Here is a 21096-nt window from a genome sequence, read left to right on the forward strand (position 1 = left end):
AAATGAAAAGGTGGGTCATAATTCACAAGGAATCTGCAACTTGGTTTGATTTGAATACCTAAATTGAGGTCTAGTTATAAACTAGTTACAAAACTTGTTTCAAACTATAGTTAGTAAGTACAGTAATTCTGCAAAATTTATATGCCAAAGAGCTATTTGAGACACATCACTTCACAGAAGTGAAGTTATTGTCAGGTACATGAGGCTTAAACCAGGTGAGAGAGACCAGTTCTTAGCTCAGTAGCTGAACAGTTCTGGTACAGTTTTAAAATATCTTTGTCGTGTATACCGAGTGGCTACTGCATAACTCGGTTTTCCTGCTATCAATCAGAATCTGAGCAGGTGATTCCAGGCTGGAATGAACTGCTGGGAGCTGACCCAGGATTGCAGTGCCGGGTTTGGCCACGCGGTGGCGCACAGCGCCCGCCCAGCGGCTCTGATCCATAGGATCCAGTTCCACTGGAATTTCCTACTGGGATTGCTGGAGCATCACTGCTCAGGGGACGGGTGGGTGATTTGGGCTTGTTAGCAGTAGCACAGGGCAGTAATACATGCACAGGAGCACACACTAGTTGGTAAAATTGTAAAGCAGATCGTGTAAGAGTTGTTGGTGTTTTTTTGTACAATATCTCTATTTGTTGCAAAATAAATATATTTAGACCTTTAAGTCTAAATACAATTACTCTTTCTAGTTTGTTTAATAAACAGACTTTTATTTTCTTTAGGTTCAATCCACTAAGAGTGTGAAATGCACCAAGATGGTGAATTGTAAAAGGGTTTTTTCATCCTATTTCTGTTAGTGCAGCTAAGCACCATCATGTGCTTTCTCATTTTTTTTCCCCACTCTTTAGCCAACTGAAGTTTAAAACAATTGAAAATCAGAGCTTACTATGCGGAGCCCATCAACACTTTGATAATTGACATTGAATAAAAGTATCAATTCACCTGGAAAAAAAAAAAACACCCCATGCATTAAGTTACAAACCAAAAATGTTGTGAGGAACATGCAATAGTCAAACTTAGCACATACTGTCATGTCACTCATGGTTTGATCTTGTAGTAAAATTACAATATGAATAATAAAATGAACAGAAAGCTTGAAGGATTGGTGTCCTGTGTAATATAATTCCTGTTTTGCTGTAAAGAACACTGCAGTCTGTGGGAAGGAACTCATAAGCAGGAAGAAGATAGCACACACAGGATTTGGGCCACCAGAAGGACATAAGTTATGACTAGAGAACAAAATGCTCATATACTAATAATGTGATAATAATTAATGCAACATTCCAAAGCATAACTAACTAGCAACAATTATGCTTAGTGGAAATCTGCTATCAGATATCAAACCAAAGAGAAGAGAGCAGTAGGGGGGGAAGAAAGATGCAGATTGGAGAGGGAGGGGAAATGATTCTTCACCACAGAGAATTAAAAATAAGAGCAACTTTGTATTGACTCAGTTGCAAGACCTCCCTGTAGCCATACATGAGAGGGGCTGATCGTGCCCCATGTTTTTCTGGGAAGCTCTCCAGGCAGAACTGACAGGATGCTGTAGCAGAAAGCTTTAATGAGAAGAAATGGATCCAACAGAAAATAAATTACTTTGTTCCATCATTAATCTTCCTTGTGCACAGGTCAGTTGGCTTTGCTAGAACTTCTGTGATTTAAATGGGAGCTGCCTGAGAAAATCTACCTTAACATTCTGCAACTTGAAGATTGTCACGTTGAGTGTTTTGTCACTTTCTTGCTGGTGAATAACTTGGATATCTCCAGATCAGGTGTTCAGTGAACAGCAGAGACCTTGAGTAACGGGAAAGATAAACACTTACCATATTCTGTGTTGCAGTTTGAAAGACACCCTGGACCAAGGATTTGTCTGTTCTCGGTCATGTTAGTTGATTTTGCATGTGCCCTTCAAGTGCTGTGGTGATAGACCCCAAAACAGGTTGGCACTGTCCTTTTGCTACCTGTGCACACAGTGCCTGGTACAACTAACCCATGTTTTGGCCTCAAAGCTTCAGCAAAACACAATGGGCAACAGTAGTGTTATTTTTCATTTAAATATTAGATTTCAGCCTTGCAGGATAAAGGCAAATAAAAACATATATGTATAAAACCTTCTCCTCTGCGTTTCTAAAAACAATAGAGAAAATAATGCTATCTGCTTGGGTTGATCATGTTTTCCAAATTAATCTGTGTTTCAGTTGTCATTGACCCCTCTTGAGTGGCTACTAGCAGATGACTGATGATTTTATTCCCTCTGAGCAATGGATAAATCCTCCTTCTAAATACATGGCCTATATCCCTGGCTGTTTAAAATCTGCCATGTTAAGGTTTTGTAATGCTGTTTTCAGAGGTTCTGGCCTGACTACAGAACTGTCTCTTCCATATTTAGTTCTACAGATGTCAGTGTTGATGAGATGGGTATTCCTTGATGATTCTGCCTCCTGCTCTTCATCCCAGCTGACTTTGCATGTGCTAAAATAGGCATAGAGCCCAAGAGGGAGTAGGCAAACACTTCACCTCTTGAAAAATCAGTATTTCTAACTAATTAAAAAGGAGCTGAAGAAGGTCACATCAAGCATCTTTAGCTGCAACTGACATCTGCAAATGACATTTATTTAAGGAGCCCATGAAAATCACTGAGAGAATGACAAATCCTCTGGAAAAAGAAAAGGGGGGATTTTTTTGAGCTCCATATCATATCCATTTTCATAGTCAAAATCACATTTTGAATGGTTGATTTTACTCTAGTTTGCTTCCCTGCACTGTGCATTAAGAACGGTGGCAGATACAAATGGGATTTTTTTCTGTCAGTTATTGTTTTGAAAAGATGTTTTTAGCCAGGTCCATGATTCCAGGGTGTGTCTTGTGATTTTAGGATCTTTGGGATGACTGTTACAGCTGACAGATATAAGTAATTATTCAGATTATTAAGCATTGCAGCAGAGTGAGGAGCAAACCAATAGAAGTCACAGTGGTCAAGGGAGGTCATGGAAGAGAATTTATCTGGGTTTGGTTTATGTATTGGCCCAAGAGCTGAGACTCAGTACTTGAAACTGCATGACTTATTCTGGATTTTAATTCTGGAATTCAGTTTTCATGCTCTTAAATTAATCAGCTGCATTTCAGATTTGATGACTCTTCAGGTTTTAATAAGATTTGGAAGCTACATCCAACACTTTAGCCAGCTCCCTGATTTCTGTCCCCACCCTCTCATTGCTTTTGCCACTTTAGATCTAAAGAAAGAAACTACAAGAGCAAAGAACTGTGTCATTCCTCATAGAATGAAAAGTCTTTAACATATATGTCTATAACAACCTCAGATGTTCTTGCTGAGAGGTAATTTCCTTTGGCTTCTGGGCTCATTCTCCATTGGTGGTTGTAAACTTGTTTCACAAAGCAGTTGGATGAAACTTTCATGGCTTTGCTTTTATCCAGAAGAGCAAGAGGGAAATAAGTAAGACTATAAGAGAAAAACAGCACAAATCCTAAGGGCAAAAGTTTATCATGCTGAAATATTTATGTAATTAAGCAAATCTGACTACCTGAATTATCCCAAAACACACAGAGTTACAGGCAGTGGCGTTTGGCAAATAGGATTTGGCTTAATCTCATTTATAAAAAGAGTTTGGGTAATGTTTTATTTATACAATTATCCAGTTTTATGTAAGTTTGACATTAAGGCCCCAGATAATCAAAGATTTGATTAAATTAAATCTTTGGGATTTGCACAAAAGCCTAAACTACTTTGCAAAAATCAAATGTTTTCTTCAGTGTCTGGAGTAAGATGTTCAAGGCATGATGCAAAAAAAAAAAATCTAATGAACAGGATGATACAGTAAATAGACAATAGAAAGAAGAATCCAATAACTATCAGTTAGTAAGTGGGACCTCACTCAAAGGAATTTGAAATGTATAATTTATTGTATGATCTTATCTACCTGTTTAATTGGTCATTGAATCATCAGGCTCTTAATGTTTTCAGAAAGCATATATAAATTAAATCATCTTAATATTCCCTATATTGCACAAGAAAAAGTGTTTTCATCTGATTAGGTCTAAATTTTATTGCCAAAAAGCTGTATTTTGTTTTCTGGCATCAACCAGCAATTTCTCATGTTCTTAATTAGAAAAATATTTTTCCATGATAGCGTTAGCCTTGTTAACTCCAATATTTGTGTTTGTTTGCTTTTTTTTCCAATCTGAACTGTTCATTTTGTCCTTTGCAGTGTTGTCAACTCAAAGAAAATTTCATGCAATGTGCCCATAAGTGTTACTCACTTTAGTGAATCTTCTATGCCCTTCCCATTCCATGCATTCTCTCAAAGGCAGTTCTAGTTTGTGTAGCCTGTGCAAAATCTTTCTGCAAAATATGTTCCCATAAGGGATAGAATGTCCTGGGTTTATTTTATGAACTGTTTGAAATTGTTCTTTATAATGCCTTGAAGGTTTTTGTTTGCATATTATTTTGCTATAGATTGGAACTAAAAATGTATTATATTTCAAGATTTACACTTAAAATTTTAGAGTCGATACTGGCCAGAGTTAGTATTGTTTGACTATGAGTTAAAAATGCAAAAAGAAGAGTATGCAAATACATCAAGGAACTCAGAAGTCACAGAAGGATGGTCAAATACAGTTGGAACAGACCAAAAGAACTAATTTAGCTCACCTTCATGTTTCAAGATAAGACTGACAGTTTTCATAGTATCTCTGACAAGTGTTTGTCCAGCCTGTGCTTCAAGATATCAAACACCAGAGCTTGCACAGCCCCTTCTGTTCTTCCTGCTCTGATTCCAGCCTTGCTCCCTCCTACTGCTCTGCAACGAGTGTGAAAAATAGATTTGATTCTTTTCACATGTCCAGATCCCTCTGTACTTCCTGGCTTATCCCTCATGACTTATTCTGCTGGTGATGCCTCAAGCACATCAAATTTTAACTTATTCTTCTTAAGAATGTCCTGCTTGGCTTGTTTACTTACCTGCATTTATGACTCTGTGTAACTATAGAACACACCCTCACACCCATTCAGGGCAGTGCATTAACCCTAGAAATGATGGTTTGTTCCAAGGAACTTCAGGTCTGTGAGTTCATTTCTGTTTCAACTAAATCTCCAGAAACAACAAAAAAATCCCACAGCAGCTTTTTATAGATGGATAATAGGGAGCTTTGAAAGAAAATTTCATTTTTCTGTTAGTTCTAAATACAAAAATAAGCATTTGTGGGTTGTAGTTGGATAATGTATTGAGTATTGCATGAAGAGCAGTCGAAGCAAAGCTGCAGCATCCAAATCTGGTTGGATCCTTGGGTATAACACATCATGTTTGTTGGCCTGTGCCACCCACAGTATTTTTGTTTCTGCTGCTGTAAGGGCTACAGCCACAAGTTTTTTGGGTATGAAAGTATATCCTTAATGTCAACTACACAACCTCTTCCCTTTTTCTAATAAAAATGCACTTTCACACGTGATTTATTGATTTCAAAGTTTCAGTGTGAAGAGAAGCAACTAGTGCTGCCAATTTTTTGCAGTCCTAGAGAGAACTTAGGAAGCTAAACGACCTACTGTTCAGTTTGCTAGCTGTTTGGTTGGGAAAGAGCTAAAAGAAAAGAACCAAATATTTAAATGCCTTTTTTTTTAATGTCCTAAAGAAATGGGTACAGTGTACTTCAAATTGCTTTTCCCTCATAGACATCCACAGTTCAGTGGATGTTTCCCATTGAAGAGAATGTTCCAGGGATTGCAGCAAAAGCTGTTTTTGGAGAGTCTAGAACAGTGACACGAGATGATGACACATCCGTAAGAATAAACACTAACAAATAGCTTTTGAAATAAGAATGGAAAATCCTCTCAGTTGTGCATTTGAGGTTTGCCTAGAATTGCAGGGTCTTCAGGTCTGAAAGCACAGGAGGTTGCACATGTTTTCTGTTGAAATAAAACTGACCATTGACTGGGTTTTCCCTCCTTGTTAAGTCCAGCCCTGATGTGCATTGTGGAAGGGCTGACAGTGGAAGGGAGTGTCATTGACTGGGTTTTCCCTCCTGGTTAAGTCCAGCCCTGATGTGCATCGTGGAAGGGCTGACAGTGGAAGGGAGTGTAGTCCTTAAATGCCTGAGAACAGACACCATAGAATACTTCCAGCACATGAGAAAGTGCTGTAGTATCTTCCCACAGCTGTGCATACATTCCATCCCACGAGGAAAAGAGAATTTGTGTGCTGGAAACCTTAAGAAAAAGCCTTTTCTGCCCCATCCCCACCCAGTACATCAATACAGATGAATATGTTGATGATACTGTTTTAAATAATACATTGTGGCTTTTTTTTTTTTTTAAGCAACAGTTGGCAATTTAAGCAAAGATCTTCTGTCTGAATCAGATCTGTATTTTCTTTCTTTTGTCTACACCCAGAGGGCTCCAGTGGGGGTGTATTTCAAGTGAATCTTCCATAGTTACTTGGCCAATTGGTGTTGCCCATGAACATGATTTGATTGTAATACATCAAGGAAGAAGAGAAGGAAGAAAACATTCTTCAGACTCTTTGAAGGTGTTGCAGCAAATGCGGGAAGAAAACATTATTTTGACTCTTTGAAGGTGTTGCAGCAAATGCCCTTTAAAAGCTTTTTTTCTATGTGAAGATTTAATAAGGAAATTGTTTCATTAAATCCTTTCTGAAGAAAATTGTCCTTTGGAGGAAGAAGAGAACTTATTTGCTGAAATTGCAAGAATCTGCTCCAATAGCAGTAGTTGTTTTAAATAAGCAAAGCTTGTGGGAATGTAGTTATTTAGAAGGTGGCAAGTTTGACACAGGATCTTGTTCTCATTCCTTGCAGATGTGCAAATCTAACCAAATTACAACTATGTACACCTGGATAGTTCCTTGTAGCAAAGGACAGGTGAATCAGTTTACACAACCATGGAGTGTTTTGTGTGAGTGAACTAAATAAAATCAGCTCTACAACTACTCACCTAGGGGATCCATCACAAGCCAGAAAAGTCAGCACTAAAATTGAAGCAGATGGATGTTGATTTATCAGCTATAATCACCTTGTCTATTACTGACAGAGAAACAGTTTGACCAGGATGTCATTTAAATCCAGAATATTTACTGGTGTTTCAATAGAGACTGTGATATTAGAGCAGTTTTACAAAAAACTGTCAGATTGATTCTTAAAATATTCCTTTCTGAGATGTTTGTTAAAACATTTCAATGCCAATTATGCACCAGCTCTTGTGGGAAGGTTATGATTCCAATAAAAACAAAGGAAGAAAACTCTGTTACAGATTGTTTGTCTTCTGCAGCCCAAAACTTTCTTTAAAGGATTGTTTCTCTGCTTGTCTTTAGGTAGTGAGCAGTAAAGATTTTTAACTTCAGGTTCTTTTACATTTTCTGGGAGATGTCAGTTACAGCATTTGCTGATTTTCTGTTCCAACCATATAACCATCCTGAATGAACAGGAGAGGAACAAGGAAAGCTGAAACTGAAAGCTGAGGCTAATTATCCCACGATGGGTCACACTCAGGTTGTTGTGCAGGTGTTGTAACAGACACCACTGACATCAAGTGACTGATCTTTCTCTTTTCTTAAACCTTTCCCTGGCTGCAGAGCAGCAGCTCCTCCCAGGCCCTTCCACTGCTCTCTGCCCAAAGGACACAGACAATCCAGAGATCTTCCAGATAGCCCCAAGTCCTGTAACATGGACATCAGAACTTTGTCCTTCCCTACTCCCTCAACAGGGTGGGAGAGCAAGTTTAGCCCAACTCCCCACACCTGGAGACCTTTGAGCTGTTATGGACATGCAGGTGCTTTAGATGAGCTCTGCCCCAAGATCCTCAGGGACAATTCCCAGTGATTATCTCCCCAGCTGGGTCAGTGCCTCCTGCTGCCCATGGGCTGTGGTGGGAGCAGTGTGACTTCTCAGATTGAGTTGCCAGAGGATCACAGGAATAAATTCCCAATTTCTTTCTGCAGCTAATCTCCAATGTCTGCTTGCAATTTGCTGTTTCCACAGAAATTTCTGGCAGAGAACATGTTTGCTTGGATTCTCACAATTGTTTTGGTAAGCATATTCTTCCCCTTGACAAGCCCCTCTTGGCAAATATTTCAAATTCCTGTCTTTCTCTTTTTACATTTTAGCTCTTTTCCGGATTTTTTTTTAGCTGCAGATCTCTATTATTTCTAAGGGTGGCTCTGCTTGTCACCACATGATGCAGAATTCCTAGGGTTTACACAGAATTCCTCCTCTTCCTTTAGGATATAGAGGAGATTGGGGCTAACAGTGATGAGGGAAGAAGTCTGAAAAAAAAAAAAAAGGAGCCAAATAAGTAAAAGTCAATTTGGTTATCACTAAATGGGAAGCTAAATATTTGTAGCAACTGAAATTCTATATTTTTAGGGTTATTCTGTTGTAGGTCCTAAATCAAGATGGCAAATAAAATTCACATTTTATTTCAGTCCTGCAGTTTTGAAATATTAAACTTGAACATTGAAATATTCATATAGCATCAATGTCTTAAGGTTTCCAAAAGTGATTTTTGATCTCATAAGTCCTTGGACCCTGCAGTCTCATCTATTTGCCAATTATTTGCAAGGAGCTAGTTACCACCAGAAGCTTTGGAAGTTCAGACCAAACACATCTGGGAAGCAGTTAAGGAAATCAGCCACAGCTACTGCCAAAATTGCTGGTTTCCACCTATATAATATCTATATAAATTGTAAGTGAAAACTCTTTCATCCTACAAGTGATAATTAATTCTAGGCAAGGCTTTGGTGCAGAAGTTGTGATTAAGCAGTGGAAAAGTGAGAGGGATAATATACCAGAAGGAATAGAGCTAAGAAAAGGAATCAGGTGAGTACAGAGGTACCTGAAGAGATGGAGCAAAGAGTCAAAAGATAAATCTTCCAGTTTATTTCACTGGAAATAAACAATTTGCAGAGAACTGAAGATAAGATTTTACAACAGAAGAGCAGATTAAATGAAGAATATCAACTAGTTCTAGCTGCTGGTTTTCTTTTACCTATAAAATGCTGATTGATATTTGTGACAGTTCAGAGTGTAATTGGGAGACTCTTAGAAAAATACTTACATGTAATTATTTTTATTAGAAAAATAAGTAGCAACGACAGAACTATTTTCCTAGGGTTTTTTTTTTTACTAGTTTTGTTGTGCAACTTTTGAGCAAATAGCTCCAAAATCGAGTGAAACAGCTAATGCCTCAGTTTCCCCTGCATGATATAACACCATAAAATGAATCCCTGGGAGAGCCATGTGATTTAAATGGGTGGGTTTTTTTAAGGTTATGCTTTCTCAGAGAGAAATACAATCTGTTATTTTAACAAAGAGATCTCAGCTTTCCTTCCGAAACGTCTGTTTTATTTTTCCGAAGCGTCTGAATTGCGAACACTTGTTCTGGCTTTGGTTTCTCTTGAAGTGTGCAGATTGCTAAGAGCAGTAATCTCTCTTTTATCTGTTTGCTGAAGCACATGGACTTGTTTCCACTTGCTCCTGCCTGGCTGGTGTTAGGACTCAGAAAAGAGACAGCAGCAACGTTGATATAAATAGAGTCCCAGAATGGGACAAAGTTTGAGGAGAAAGCATGACATCACTCAGACTTGCTCTCCACCCAAAAAGATCTGGGATGGAGGTGCAAACGTGAGCTGGACGAACGAGGAGTTTGCAACTCTCTTCAGCTCAGTTTCTGAGCAAATAGGCAGAGTTTTACACCCCATGTGCTATAAGGAAGTGCATTTTCTTGCTAACAAAACTAAAACTGCCTTCAGCTGTCTGACAACGTGAGAGTAATTGCAAGGAAAAGGCAACCGTAGGAAGAAAGTTGAAAACAAGATTATTTTTTTTTTTTTCTTTTGGCACAGATTGTAACAGAAATATTTGACTTCTTTCCACGGAACAGAACAACTTTCGGATCTGATGCACATTTCTTTTAATTTTCTTCCAGTCACGGTAATTTATTTAGAGTTAAATGAAGAGCTCAAAGTGTGAAGAGAGCAAATACTGCTTAAAGGGTCTGGAAGGATATTTTGCCATCACTGAAGAATGGACTTTTTGAACCTGCATGGAAAATGTCCCTTTTCATACCAAAAGTAGCAAAGGAAAACTTATGATTGAAATCTTATAGGAATTTGATTTCGGTTGTACTTTTAAGCTTAAATAGACCATGGAGAGTTTGTTATCTCTACTCTGTTGTCATTATTCTTTGCTGATTTTATTTCAGCAAAAATATCAGGTAATGTTCTGAATATGGTCAGTATTGAGCTACACTTGGATTCTTCTTGACGAGTTTTGCCTCACTATATCTCATTATGTAATGTTTTATGTGCAGGTGTATGGAAACTATTCCCAGCTCCCCAAACACCCAGGTAAGGAATGCTCTATTTACATTTTATGACAATGTGCTTAAATATTTATTTGCTTTTTCCCCCCCCCCTTGCTTTGTGGTTTTTTATTTTCTTAGTAGCTCCAAAGAAACTGATCCTACGTTTAAATGTCAGCTCTGTATTAAAAATGTAAGAGTCTAAAGTATCAGACTGTCCCAGTCATTTTCAACTCAGTAGCTCACCTACTGAATATTTGGCACAGAAATAGATTTGGAGAAAAAATGGCTTGTATTTGATATGTGGAAAAATTCTATATACACGTTGTTTATTATTGCTTTTTTTTAATGAGTGTGAGTCTGACTCAGACAAACCTCTACACAGACTATTTTCCTTTTTTTCCTCCATGTTCAGCATTTTCAAATCAGTGATTTACAGTCAGATATGCCAGTTTGTATACTTTGCAGTACTTTGGCATGACTTCAAGTCATCTACCCTCCTCCCACCCTCTCACTTTGGTTTAAATCAGTTACAGAGCACATTAAGGATCTCTCATCTGTTTTCAATGCAGCAAAAAAAAAACTTACTCCAAAGCTTATTTGGGGTCTGTGTGTATAACTGCAGAATTCTTCTGTTTATATAAATAGTTTAACCTCAAGCCTCATGGTGGTGTACAAGTACAATTTTACTGCTTTACCAATTTGTGTGTCCCTTTGTGCTTTCCAGTTTTAACCATAAGTGATTATTTTCAAGTCAAACCGAGTGAGGTGGAAATGCCATGTTGTCTGTTAGTGTAGTAGCTTCAACCTCAGGAGTTTCTTTTGTTCCACCTTTGCTCAAAAGCAAGAAATGCAGTCCCATTTCCTATAGATGAGGATCCCTGGCTGATGGAACAACAGGAGAGGAAAAACCTCCTGCAATATGGGGCAGAGTTGCACACATTGATTTTGTGGGACAGTGTGTGGATGCATAAGTGCAAGTGATGCTTTCTGGAGTTGAACTAGGCTGTAAATGAGTCCTGTGATTCAGTTCCAAACAGCATAGTCACCTATGGAAAGTATCTTGCATTCAAGGCAACAGGTACTTGTTTCCAGAGGTTCCTCAGGGTTGTTGAGCTGGAATTTGGGTAGCAGCATGGCTTTGTGTAGTTCAGAGCTAGGAAAACCACCAATGTGCAGCATGGCTCCAGGCAATTTACTGTATTTCCCTTCCCATTTTTTTGGCCTGTTTTCCCAGCTTTTAAATGTAAGCTCCTTAGTATATAGCTGCTTCTTAGGAGTTTGGTGTCTGCCATGGCGATGCCTTTGTCATGATGCTGCTACTAAAATATTTGTGCCATGTTGCCACACAATTTTTTGGCATCAAATAATTTTCTCCCAGGAGTTTTCTTTTCTCGTTTTCTGTATTTTTCCCATTATTCTTTTTCCTTCCACCACCACCTCTCTTAACTTAAATCCTTTTGTTTTGTTTGTTTTGTTTTTGTTTCTCTACACAAAAGGGAGATGTTAATGGGAGCAGGAGCTGTTTGCATATCAGCACAGTGTGAAACAGCAGGCAGGTTCTGTGCTCTGCATGATGGAGCTGAGAGTTTGATCAAAGTCAGATGGAGGTATATTAGCACAGGTAGCCTATGTGGATGACCTTAATACCATAGAAATTTAGAATTTTAACTTCTTTTGCAGCAGCCAGAATATGTTCTTTGAAGATAGAACTAAGCACATACCCAGATTTACCTTATATAAACTCCAAAGACCTTGTTCCTATATCCCAATTCCTCAGTGTGCTTTGCCATGCTCAGCTGCCTTGGGTTTGTGCTGCCTGGAATTTTCAGATTGTTTTTTGTACGTGTTTATTCTGTGTCATTATGCTCTGATGTTAGCAGTAGCTTTCTCCTTTGATTAGCAGTTGTGCCTTTCTCTGCATCTTCCAAATATCCAAAGCAAATGTTATAGAATCTCATCCATTTCTCTAAAGACATCCCTGTCTTAACTATTCATGCTCATGCTCCCTCTCTGAGAGAAAACCTCTATGACAACTGCAAACATTTAGTGAGGTGGGCTAATAATAGATCCTGGTCAATTATGAATCATTTGTTAGATATCTTTGGTATAGTTGAGTTTGGAAGCAAGTCTGAGTAGTTCCTGTGTCCTCACAAGATGTAGAGCTTCTCTTAGTTCTGTTCTCTCAGATCTACAATTGCTTGCTGTGATATTTAACAATTTCATCAACTTTGCACTCTTAATAAAAAGAATAAATCTTAGGATCCCATTTGTGTCACACTTCAAACTATCCCATGAGGATGGAGGACACCAAACTGTCTCCACAGTGTGCATTAGGCAGTTTAAGGATGCAAATAAACTTTTTACACCTTCATATCCACAATAAATAAATCCTGTTTGTATCCAGGACATCCAAATGACAGAATAATTATCAAATAGGCAAGCTGTTTTGATCGTGAGAGTGGAGAAAGGTGTGGGATAGGCTCCAAATGTCAAAGGACACTGCTTGAGACTTGTTTTAATTTGCACATTAGGTGTGGGAGATTTTATATGGTATATGACAGCTGAATTGGGTTTTAGCAAACTTCTCTATCAGCTTCACACCTTAGGTTCTGGAAAGATGTCTTGAGAATGAAAAATAATTGTAGGGCAGAGAACTACAGATATGGTGTAATATAAATACTCTCTCTAACCCTGTCACCCTTTGTGTTTCCTTCTCCTCACCCTCAAAAAAAAGTAACTCAGACTAAAAGGATGATGTGCCATGATGGTGAACAAACCACATCATTCTCATTTGCACTAAAATTTCTGTATATCTATATCAGCCTGCTAAAACTTTCTTAGCTATAGGAGATGATAAATTTCTTTCATCATGTTTTTTTTGAGAAGGAAGTGTTTCTTGGAGCTAACAAGATAATAAGAAATTGCAATTGATGTTTTCCTGCATCATTAACACTCAACCTTTAAAATAGAATGGTTATCTTAACATAAAATTTGTGTTAAGCTTCTGATTAAATTTAAGTGATCACATCTCTGAAAATCTATTCGAATTCTGATCAATGAGACTGTGTAGACAAAACTGTCAGTGGAAACCAGCAGATGTTTCCCCTTTGTCAACTTGTCTACCTGTTGCTAAGAATAACATGGAGGAAAACAGAAATGTTCTCATCAGCCACAAAGAGTTGTTCTGGTTTTGGTATCATGGAGAAGGTTCTGAAGGAATAGCTGGTGCTCTATGGGGAGGAGTGAATGCTCTTCCTAGTATTCTGGAAGTTTTTCTCTTGAGGAAAATCAAATTCCCTGTAAGAGATTTCTGTTATCTGTTATGGTGAGAGCTATCAGGAAGGCTGAACTCTGCTGGAATGATTGTCCAGCTACCTGTGCTCTCCTCAAACTGCAGCTCCTCCACTGCTGAGTGCTGCTCCTCCCTGTATCTCTCTGGTGTCTCTCCATAGAAAACCAAAGATGAAAAAGTGCTTGGATTAATATAACCTGAAGGTGTTACACTGGTTTTCTAGTGGGTTTTGTTAAGATTCCTGGGAACTCTATAGCATCATCTTCTACTCCCTTGAACTGTGGAGAGATGAGTAGTACATGCTATAGAGGTTGAATGTTCCCCCATTCATTCCCATCTCAGTGCTTTGTGCTATCCACCACGTGCTTGAAACCTCAGTAAAATCTTGAAATGGCTCTTGAATGACTCCTCAGCTGTTCCATCAGTGAATGCTGCTGGATACACAAGCAGAGAGTTCATCAGAGATTGTCACATGCTTTAAGTGCAACTAAAATAAAAGTCAGTTGAGTTTTAAAACCAGGTTTTCTGCAGTGGTTCATCAGTTGTGTGGTTTGAATCTACTCTGCTGTTTTATGATCTCTTGTATGTGCCACACTCGATTTACATAAAATATTGTGCTTTACTTAACCTATTGACCTCCTTGATTGTCCTCTGCTGTACAGGTTTGTTAGACTCCTTGTTAGTCCTTTCCTTAATAATCTTTTCATCTGTGTTTCTTGCAAGGGTTCAAAGTTCTTGCATCAGCTTCCCATTACTGGCCCCTGGAAGATGTGGATGGAATCCATGAGTTTCCTGATACAAATGGAGGTAGACAAAGGATTCCTTGAAAATGGCAATAACATAAGTATTGGTGGCAGTCTGTAAGTAGAAGGGGAGCAGGAGAAAAGGAAGGGATTAGCTTCTGTACCACAGGAATTGAGATTTACCTTTTTTTGCAGTCCATGTTTTTGCAGTGTTCCAAATGATATTGTATTTGTGAACTGATTTTTATAGAGTAGTTGCAGAGGTTTTATGGGCTGTCTATGCATTGTTAGGGTTATAAAGGGAGAAGGTTTATGATGCAAAGAGTCATTGAAATCACATTGTTATTAGTTGGTTTGGTACATGCATAGCAGGCACTAATGCCCTCAGTGACTGAGACCTTTGGTTGTGACCTCAGTGAAGATGTCTCCTCCTTTTTGATTTTGGAAGGAGTTAAATGCCCAAATTCCTCATGTACTTTTGAAAATTGTGTGTATTATCTGTAAGAAAAGAAGTGTAAGCTCTTTCCTGAATACTTCTTTCTCATTTTTATCTGCTTTTAGGTGTTTCCTTTAAAGCAGTATTGCCACATTAGCTCATATGAGTTCCATTTTTTTCCAATTGTGCAAAATCAAGAGAGATTCAGTAAGGCAAAACTCCCTGATTTGAAAGAGTCTGTAGTCAGGGCTGCAGGATACCAGAGGGAATGATATTAAAGGGCAGTCTGGTAGGATTCAGCAGTTTTCTGGTCCGAATATTTCCCATCAGGACCAAAAAGGGTGTGGGGGCCTTTCCAGGGGATGTGTAGGTGATGTAACTGATGGAGCTTGGACAGAACCACTGTGTTCCCATCACAGAGTTATGAGCTTGCAGGGCCATTCCTTTCAGATTAAATGTTGAGCTGTGCTCTGCCTCCTTCTGAGACTCAAAGGTCCCATAGTAATTTCCACAAAGAACTGTTTTTTTTGGTTTTTTTTCCTTTTGACACTTCAGCCAATGCCAAGTTGTGCTGATGTGCATTTCTCACTACTCCTCCCACCATGGTTGACCACCTTGGCAGCTCAGCTAAGCTCTTGTGTCCTACTCCAAGGAGTGGCTGCTGTGTAACTACTGGTGCCTGTAATACCTTTACCCAAAAAGATCACTGCAGAAGATTAAATCAGGACTTAGAGACCTTTACAACCTTACATGAAAAATGTTAACAGAAGCACAAAGTTATTGCTATTTATTACACAAAAATGGCAATATCAATCTCTGGTCCTAAGTGGGGAAAAGAGTCATAAATATCTAAAACCTTTTATTGCAGAGGTGTTCAAGTATTTTAAGCTTAAACTTTGACCTATCTTTCCACAAAATTTCTCTAAAGGAATGAAATTGGCTGACCAGAAATCTATCTGGGCAATATTCTGCTTCCATTAGAGGCTGATGGCAACATTCCTCTTGACTTCAATAGAATAATAATTTGGCTTACAAAAAGTTATCATATGAGTACTCTAACAGTGTGTTAAAGTAATTTTCTGACACTGAACTTCATGTAGTTTCAAGAAGAGTAAAGCACTCCATATCTAGCCCTGTTCTGGCAATCATTTTCCAGCAAAGTTCTTTGCAAAGTGCTTGAAAATGCTTTGTATAAAATATGACAACTGTTGTTAGATTCTTTTTCCAATTTTGTGAAATTACATTATTTCAGCAAAATTCAGGAACCTTTTTTGTAAGAGAAGAGTTAAAGCAGAACAGATGATCCTACAAACCTCTTACAGGAATGGGACTGGAACATATGAACAATCTCTTTTGACTCCTACTATGACATGTTGTTAAAGAACTTTATAAATGTGCCAACTGCATGACTTTGCTGAAAAAAAAATTAGAGGTCTTTGTCTTACTATTATTTGCAGAGGATGCCAGTAGCCAAAAGTCTTTTTTTTTTTTTTCTGCAGTGCAATTGTGACAATGTTGAATTCATTCCTTAATGTGGTAGTGGATAACTCAAATTCTTCTCAGTCATTATGTTGTGTCTTGTAAGACACATATTATTTCAGCTGCCTCCAGCAGAGGTTTTATGCATCTGTCTGATATTTGACTTGGACATAAAAGAAAAGTTTTCTTTATTGTAATCTACTGCAGGTGACAATTTGCTTGTTTTTGATACCATTCTGATTACACAACTCTTCTGTTTATTGCTAGAGTCTTTCTTGTTTTTTTTCCACTCATCATATCATGCAATTATTTTCATTCCATGTTTCTCCTCTTAAATCCTTGAAGCACCATAATCTGTCTGTCATGTTAATCCATTTTATTTGTTGAAGTCATTGTGTGTGAAGCCAGATTTATATCTCTCAATGCATTTGTGTTGTGCAAGTGTGTCAGCAAATTAATTTTTTTGGTTATCTCAGCAGTAGGAGCAATTGAAGGGAAACAATAAACTCAAAATATAGCAAATCAAACAAAAAAGAAAAAAGTGGCCATATTCAGGTTTTTCATCTGACCCTGTGTTTTCCATGCATTTTTATCTTGAGGTTTTTGTCTGGGTTTTTTTTTCTGTTCTTAAGAGCAATTGTCTTTTTGTTCTGTGAGCTCACTTGGTCTAAATCCCAAATCAATGTCTCTCCATTTACTTTCATGGGCTTTCCATCAAGCTTTATTTGCCTGCCCAGGGTAAACAATTACAGTGTGCAAGATACTGTTAAATTATCAAAATCAGGGAAAAAAAGATAATAAAATTTTATAGTCAGATATAAAAAAGTTGGGGGTTTTCTTAGGTTTAGATGGAATTTCTTGTGTTTTAGTTTGTGCCCATTGTCTCTTAGCTGTTCACTGGGTACAAATAAGGAGAGTCTGGTACTATCTTCACATCTCCCATTGAGTGTTTATGGGCAGTGATAAGGTCTATGAGCCCTCAGTTCTCCAGGCTGAGCAGTCCCAGTATTCTCAGCCTTTTGTTGGACTTTCTCCAGTATGTCCATATGTCTCTTATACTGGAGAGCCCAGAACTGGACGTGGGACTTGAATTGCCCAGAACTTTGCACCAATATAATAATTTTTATTAGATATGCAGAGCTCCTTACCTGCAGGAAGATATTTCAGAGCCTTTCACCAGCAGTTGTATTTCTATAGGTTTTTCTTCTCAGTTACTGTGAAGAAAATCCTGTTTTAGTGATCTTGTATTTCCTTCCCTTGCATAGGTAAAGAACATGACATTGATGTGCAAACCTTGGGAGAAATGGTTGTGTGATAATTTCAAAGGCCACAGATCAACACCTGTGATTTGTGCTCTGTTGAGAGATATGAATTGGTCATTTCATTACTGATTGTGTTTATTCATTGTTTTGCTTATTTGCTTATTTTCTTTTGTTGTTCCACCCAGCTCTAAGAATCCACAACTTCACTGTGCTTCCTTCCCATAACTCTACCTTTGTATATACCAATGACTCTGCCTACTCTAACTTCTCTGCAACTGTAGGTGAGGATTTACATTATTTTTTTTTTTTTTGTTCTGCATTTGTCGACCTTGGATGGTTCTTGTAACATTGGATTCAAAGTTTACACTGAGTTTTGGTTCAAGTGATCATGTGGTAAAGGTCTATTTACACTCACTTTGGCATATATTATTGGAAGAGTAATCCTGTAATATTCCCTGGATTAATCTGAATTACTGGAGAGGCATCCTCATGTGGAACAGCCCATGGGGAGGATGGACCTCAGTGGTCCTCCAAAACCTATTTCTATTAGGCTTAAAAGAGATAGCATTTCAGAGGAAGGTATAAGAATAAATAGGAACAGAGATGACATTCAGAGGAAGGTATAAGAATAAATAGGTTGATTTTTCTTCTGTCTTTCAAGGTTAGAGAAGCCTCCTGGTTTTCACTGTTTCATAGCATTTTTAAAGGGACACATTAAAAAAAGACAAATGCAAGCAAATTTGCAAAGCCTGGAAGTAAGGGCTTGTCAATCATGACAAATATTAGATTAACATGATGTTGGTTTTGGTTTTTTAAAGAACACAAGCAAAAATCTGCATAGTTACATCCTTGTATTGATTTGAGCTTTTTTAGCATCTACATACTAGGAGATTAAAGGAAGACCAGAAAATGACAACTCTCCAGTCAGAGACCTGACAGACTGGAAACTAGTTACATCTATAGCAACATGAGCTTAAAGTCATTTAAGTTAGCTCACATTTATGCTGTGGAGGTGGGAGTGAAATATGACCTCTTGTCCACTTTACACTCAGGTATTAACTCACATCAAGTTGTTGGAAAATCTGACCTAAGGAGAAGGATGGAAATGGTAAAACTGTCATTTGGGCTGCTCAGATACTAAGAATTTTATATTGGAATACTAAACCCACTATTTTTTTTTTAAACTCTCTAACAGTAAAAGTATGCTGGCAAATGTGAACTCTATTAATAATGAACTTCAAATGACCCTAATTCCTTTCAGTGCTTTCTTATCTGCTTTATAGACCATTTGCATAGTTCTCACATAATAAAATATATTCAATATGAACATTATAAAGAGTGACATCAATGGCAAAGGGAAATGCTATGGAAACAGAAATGCATTACTTTATGGGATTTATTCTGGCTAGATTAGTTTATAATTCAAGTGCTTCAATAAGAAGTTAGCAATACTTGCTTTGCTCCATAGGACACACTCACTCTTTGTAAGGAAACTAAATTTTATCTGTCAGTTGGAGGCAGAACTTGAGGATTTCTTCCTCAAAGGGAGGGAAATATACCTGAAAACTGATATTTAAATTGAGATTTGGGATGAACTAAGAAAATATTTGAAGACATGCTCACTTAGGGCTGTGCCATATTTTTGCTGTGTCCTCAAGGACACTGTGCTGTCCCTGTGGTCTACAGCTTGGAAATGAGATGTTGCTTTGCCCATGTCCCTGTTGCATAAAGGGATCCACAATCCTGAGACAGTGACAACAGCATTTCTGATTCTCCCTCCAGAGAGATGGTTTGTCCCCAGCACTGACTGTGCATCTTTGGCATGATTTGTGCTGTGCAAAAGGTTTCTGTGAAGACAGGTAGATATACAGTGATAAACACAGAGAGAAGGCTCTGATGTCTCACTCTTCACATGTTTTAGATCATTTGTGTGCCTGCTTTGTTTCCCCTTATGATCTCATTAGATTTTCAAATACCAGGCAGCACCTGGCTGGCAATTTCTGCAGCTTGGAGTAGGAATATGTATTCTCAGTGCTGGTGTTCCCTTGGAGCACTATTTCACATGAAATTATAAAGAAGGGTTTTCAAACCAAGGCTCTGAATCTTCACAGTCCTTGCAGAAAGGCCATCACAAACAATGGTATTAACATGAAATCCCACACTGAGCAATTACAGTCTGTCTGCTCAGAAAGAGAGATTTAATATTCAGTGTTCTGTGCACTGCAGGCATTTTATCACAGCTGAATGTTTGGATTGTGATTTCCTATTGTCTTCATGGCTAAAACCAGTGCCTCTTTTTATCTTGGGACAAACAAGATGAACTTCCCATCATCATTTGTTAGCTGCACTCTCAGATCTCAGGGAGGTTTCCTATAGTAAACAAGTGTCATGGTTTTTTTGTCTGAAGAAGGTTCATGGGCTGTAGCTGGTAGGAGATGAAACAAGTGGTTTTTTTTTTTTTTTTAGGAGGGAACACTAGAAAATCACAAGACAATTAGTCATTATCCCTGTTAGACAAAAAAATAGCCTTTTCCAAATGACAAGGATGCCATACTAAAAGATCTCTGAAGAGGAGATTTTTGCCTTTTGAGTGGATCTTGTCAAGTATATTTAATTGAATTATTTACTGAGAAGTGGCTTTTGATCACAAACTTTTCTTTTCAAAATATGAAAAATATAAACCCTCTTCTGTTACATTCTTTGACTAATTAAAGAATTTCTTCACTCAGCCTAAAAACAAGACAGAAATACCTCTATGATGTGTCTGGTATTCAGAACTCTGGAAAGCATAAGGTTTATTCAGGTTGTATAAAAAGAATAATTTTGGGGTGTATTGGTTCTGTCAAACAGTCACAGAGTAGAGTGACAGATATGAATATAATATTTATAAACTTGAAATGAAAGAGATCTGTAAGGTTCTTTGAAAGAAAAAAACCCAGCAAGCTGAAAAAAACCCCAACAAAAACAACAGCAAAAGAAAAACAAACCTGTAGCTGGAGCAGTATAAATATCTGAGGTCTAAGAGTCTGTATAAATCATGTTTCTAGGAAGTTTTGATTTATGCAAACATTAAACTATATTTTGCTTTCCCTTTAGACATTGTAGAAGGAATGGTGAACAAAGGAATTTATGTCACTGAAAAGAAAGGAGTCTCCTTTCTTTTCTTTGGGAGCTATCAGAATTCTTGCATTAGTAATCCAGAAGTTTGTGGACCTGAAGGTAATTTTTTAAATTATTATTTACTTTTATCTTGCTGTCGAGTTCTGCAATTCAATAATCTTCTTTTTTTTTTCCTCATTGGAATGAACTCTTCAATTCTAGCTTGAAGCTTTATTGACAAAACAATTGAGTGTTGCTTGCTGAAATTTTAGTCTTTTCTAACACAATTTAAATTAGAACTAATCACTCAGATCAATTCATTCCAACAAAATCAGAAATTAGCTTAGTGTCCAAACTCTTGCAGTGGCATCAAGGTTAATTCCTACAAGACCTGCAGTTTGACAAACAAAGAAGTTGTCCTAGAGGTTTCAGATTTAGGAGACAGTTTCAGTGTA

General features: G+C 37.8%; 1 protein-coding gene across 1 annotated transcript in view; it reads left to right on the top strand.

Annotated features, from left to right (window-relative positions):
• Positions 1-10171: 10171 nt before the first annotated feature.
• GPR133 (G protein-coupled receptor 133) overlaps positions 10172-21096 on the top strand; it is a gene marked incomplete at its 3' end in the record, with an annotated part of 30908 nt that continues 19983 nt past the window's right edge. Inside the window, exons 1-4 of the mRNA XM_009078369.1 lie at positions 10172-10240; positions 10337-10373; positions 14346-14429; positions 20639-20761. Coding sequence (XP_009076617.1) covers positions 10172-10240; positions 10337-10373; positions 14346-14429; positions 20639-20761 — 313 coding nt within the window. The remainder of the gene's footprint in view (positions 10241-10336; positions 10374-14345; positions 14430-20638; positions 20762-21096) is intronic.

The sequence above is a fragment of the Acanthisitta chloris genome, unplaced genomic scaffold, assembly GCF_000695815.1.
Source record: "Acanthisitta chloris isolate BGI_N310 unplaced genomic scaffold, ASM69581v1 scaffold10187, whole genome shotgun sequence".
NCBI lineage: Eukaryota > Metazoa > Chordata > Aves > Passeriformes > Acanthisittidae > Acanthisitta > Acanthisitta chloris.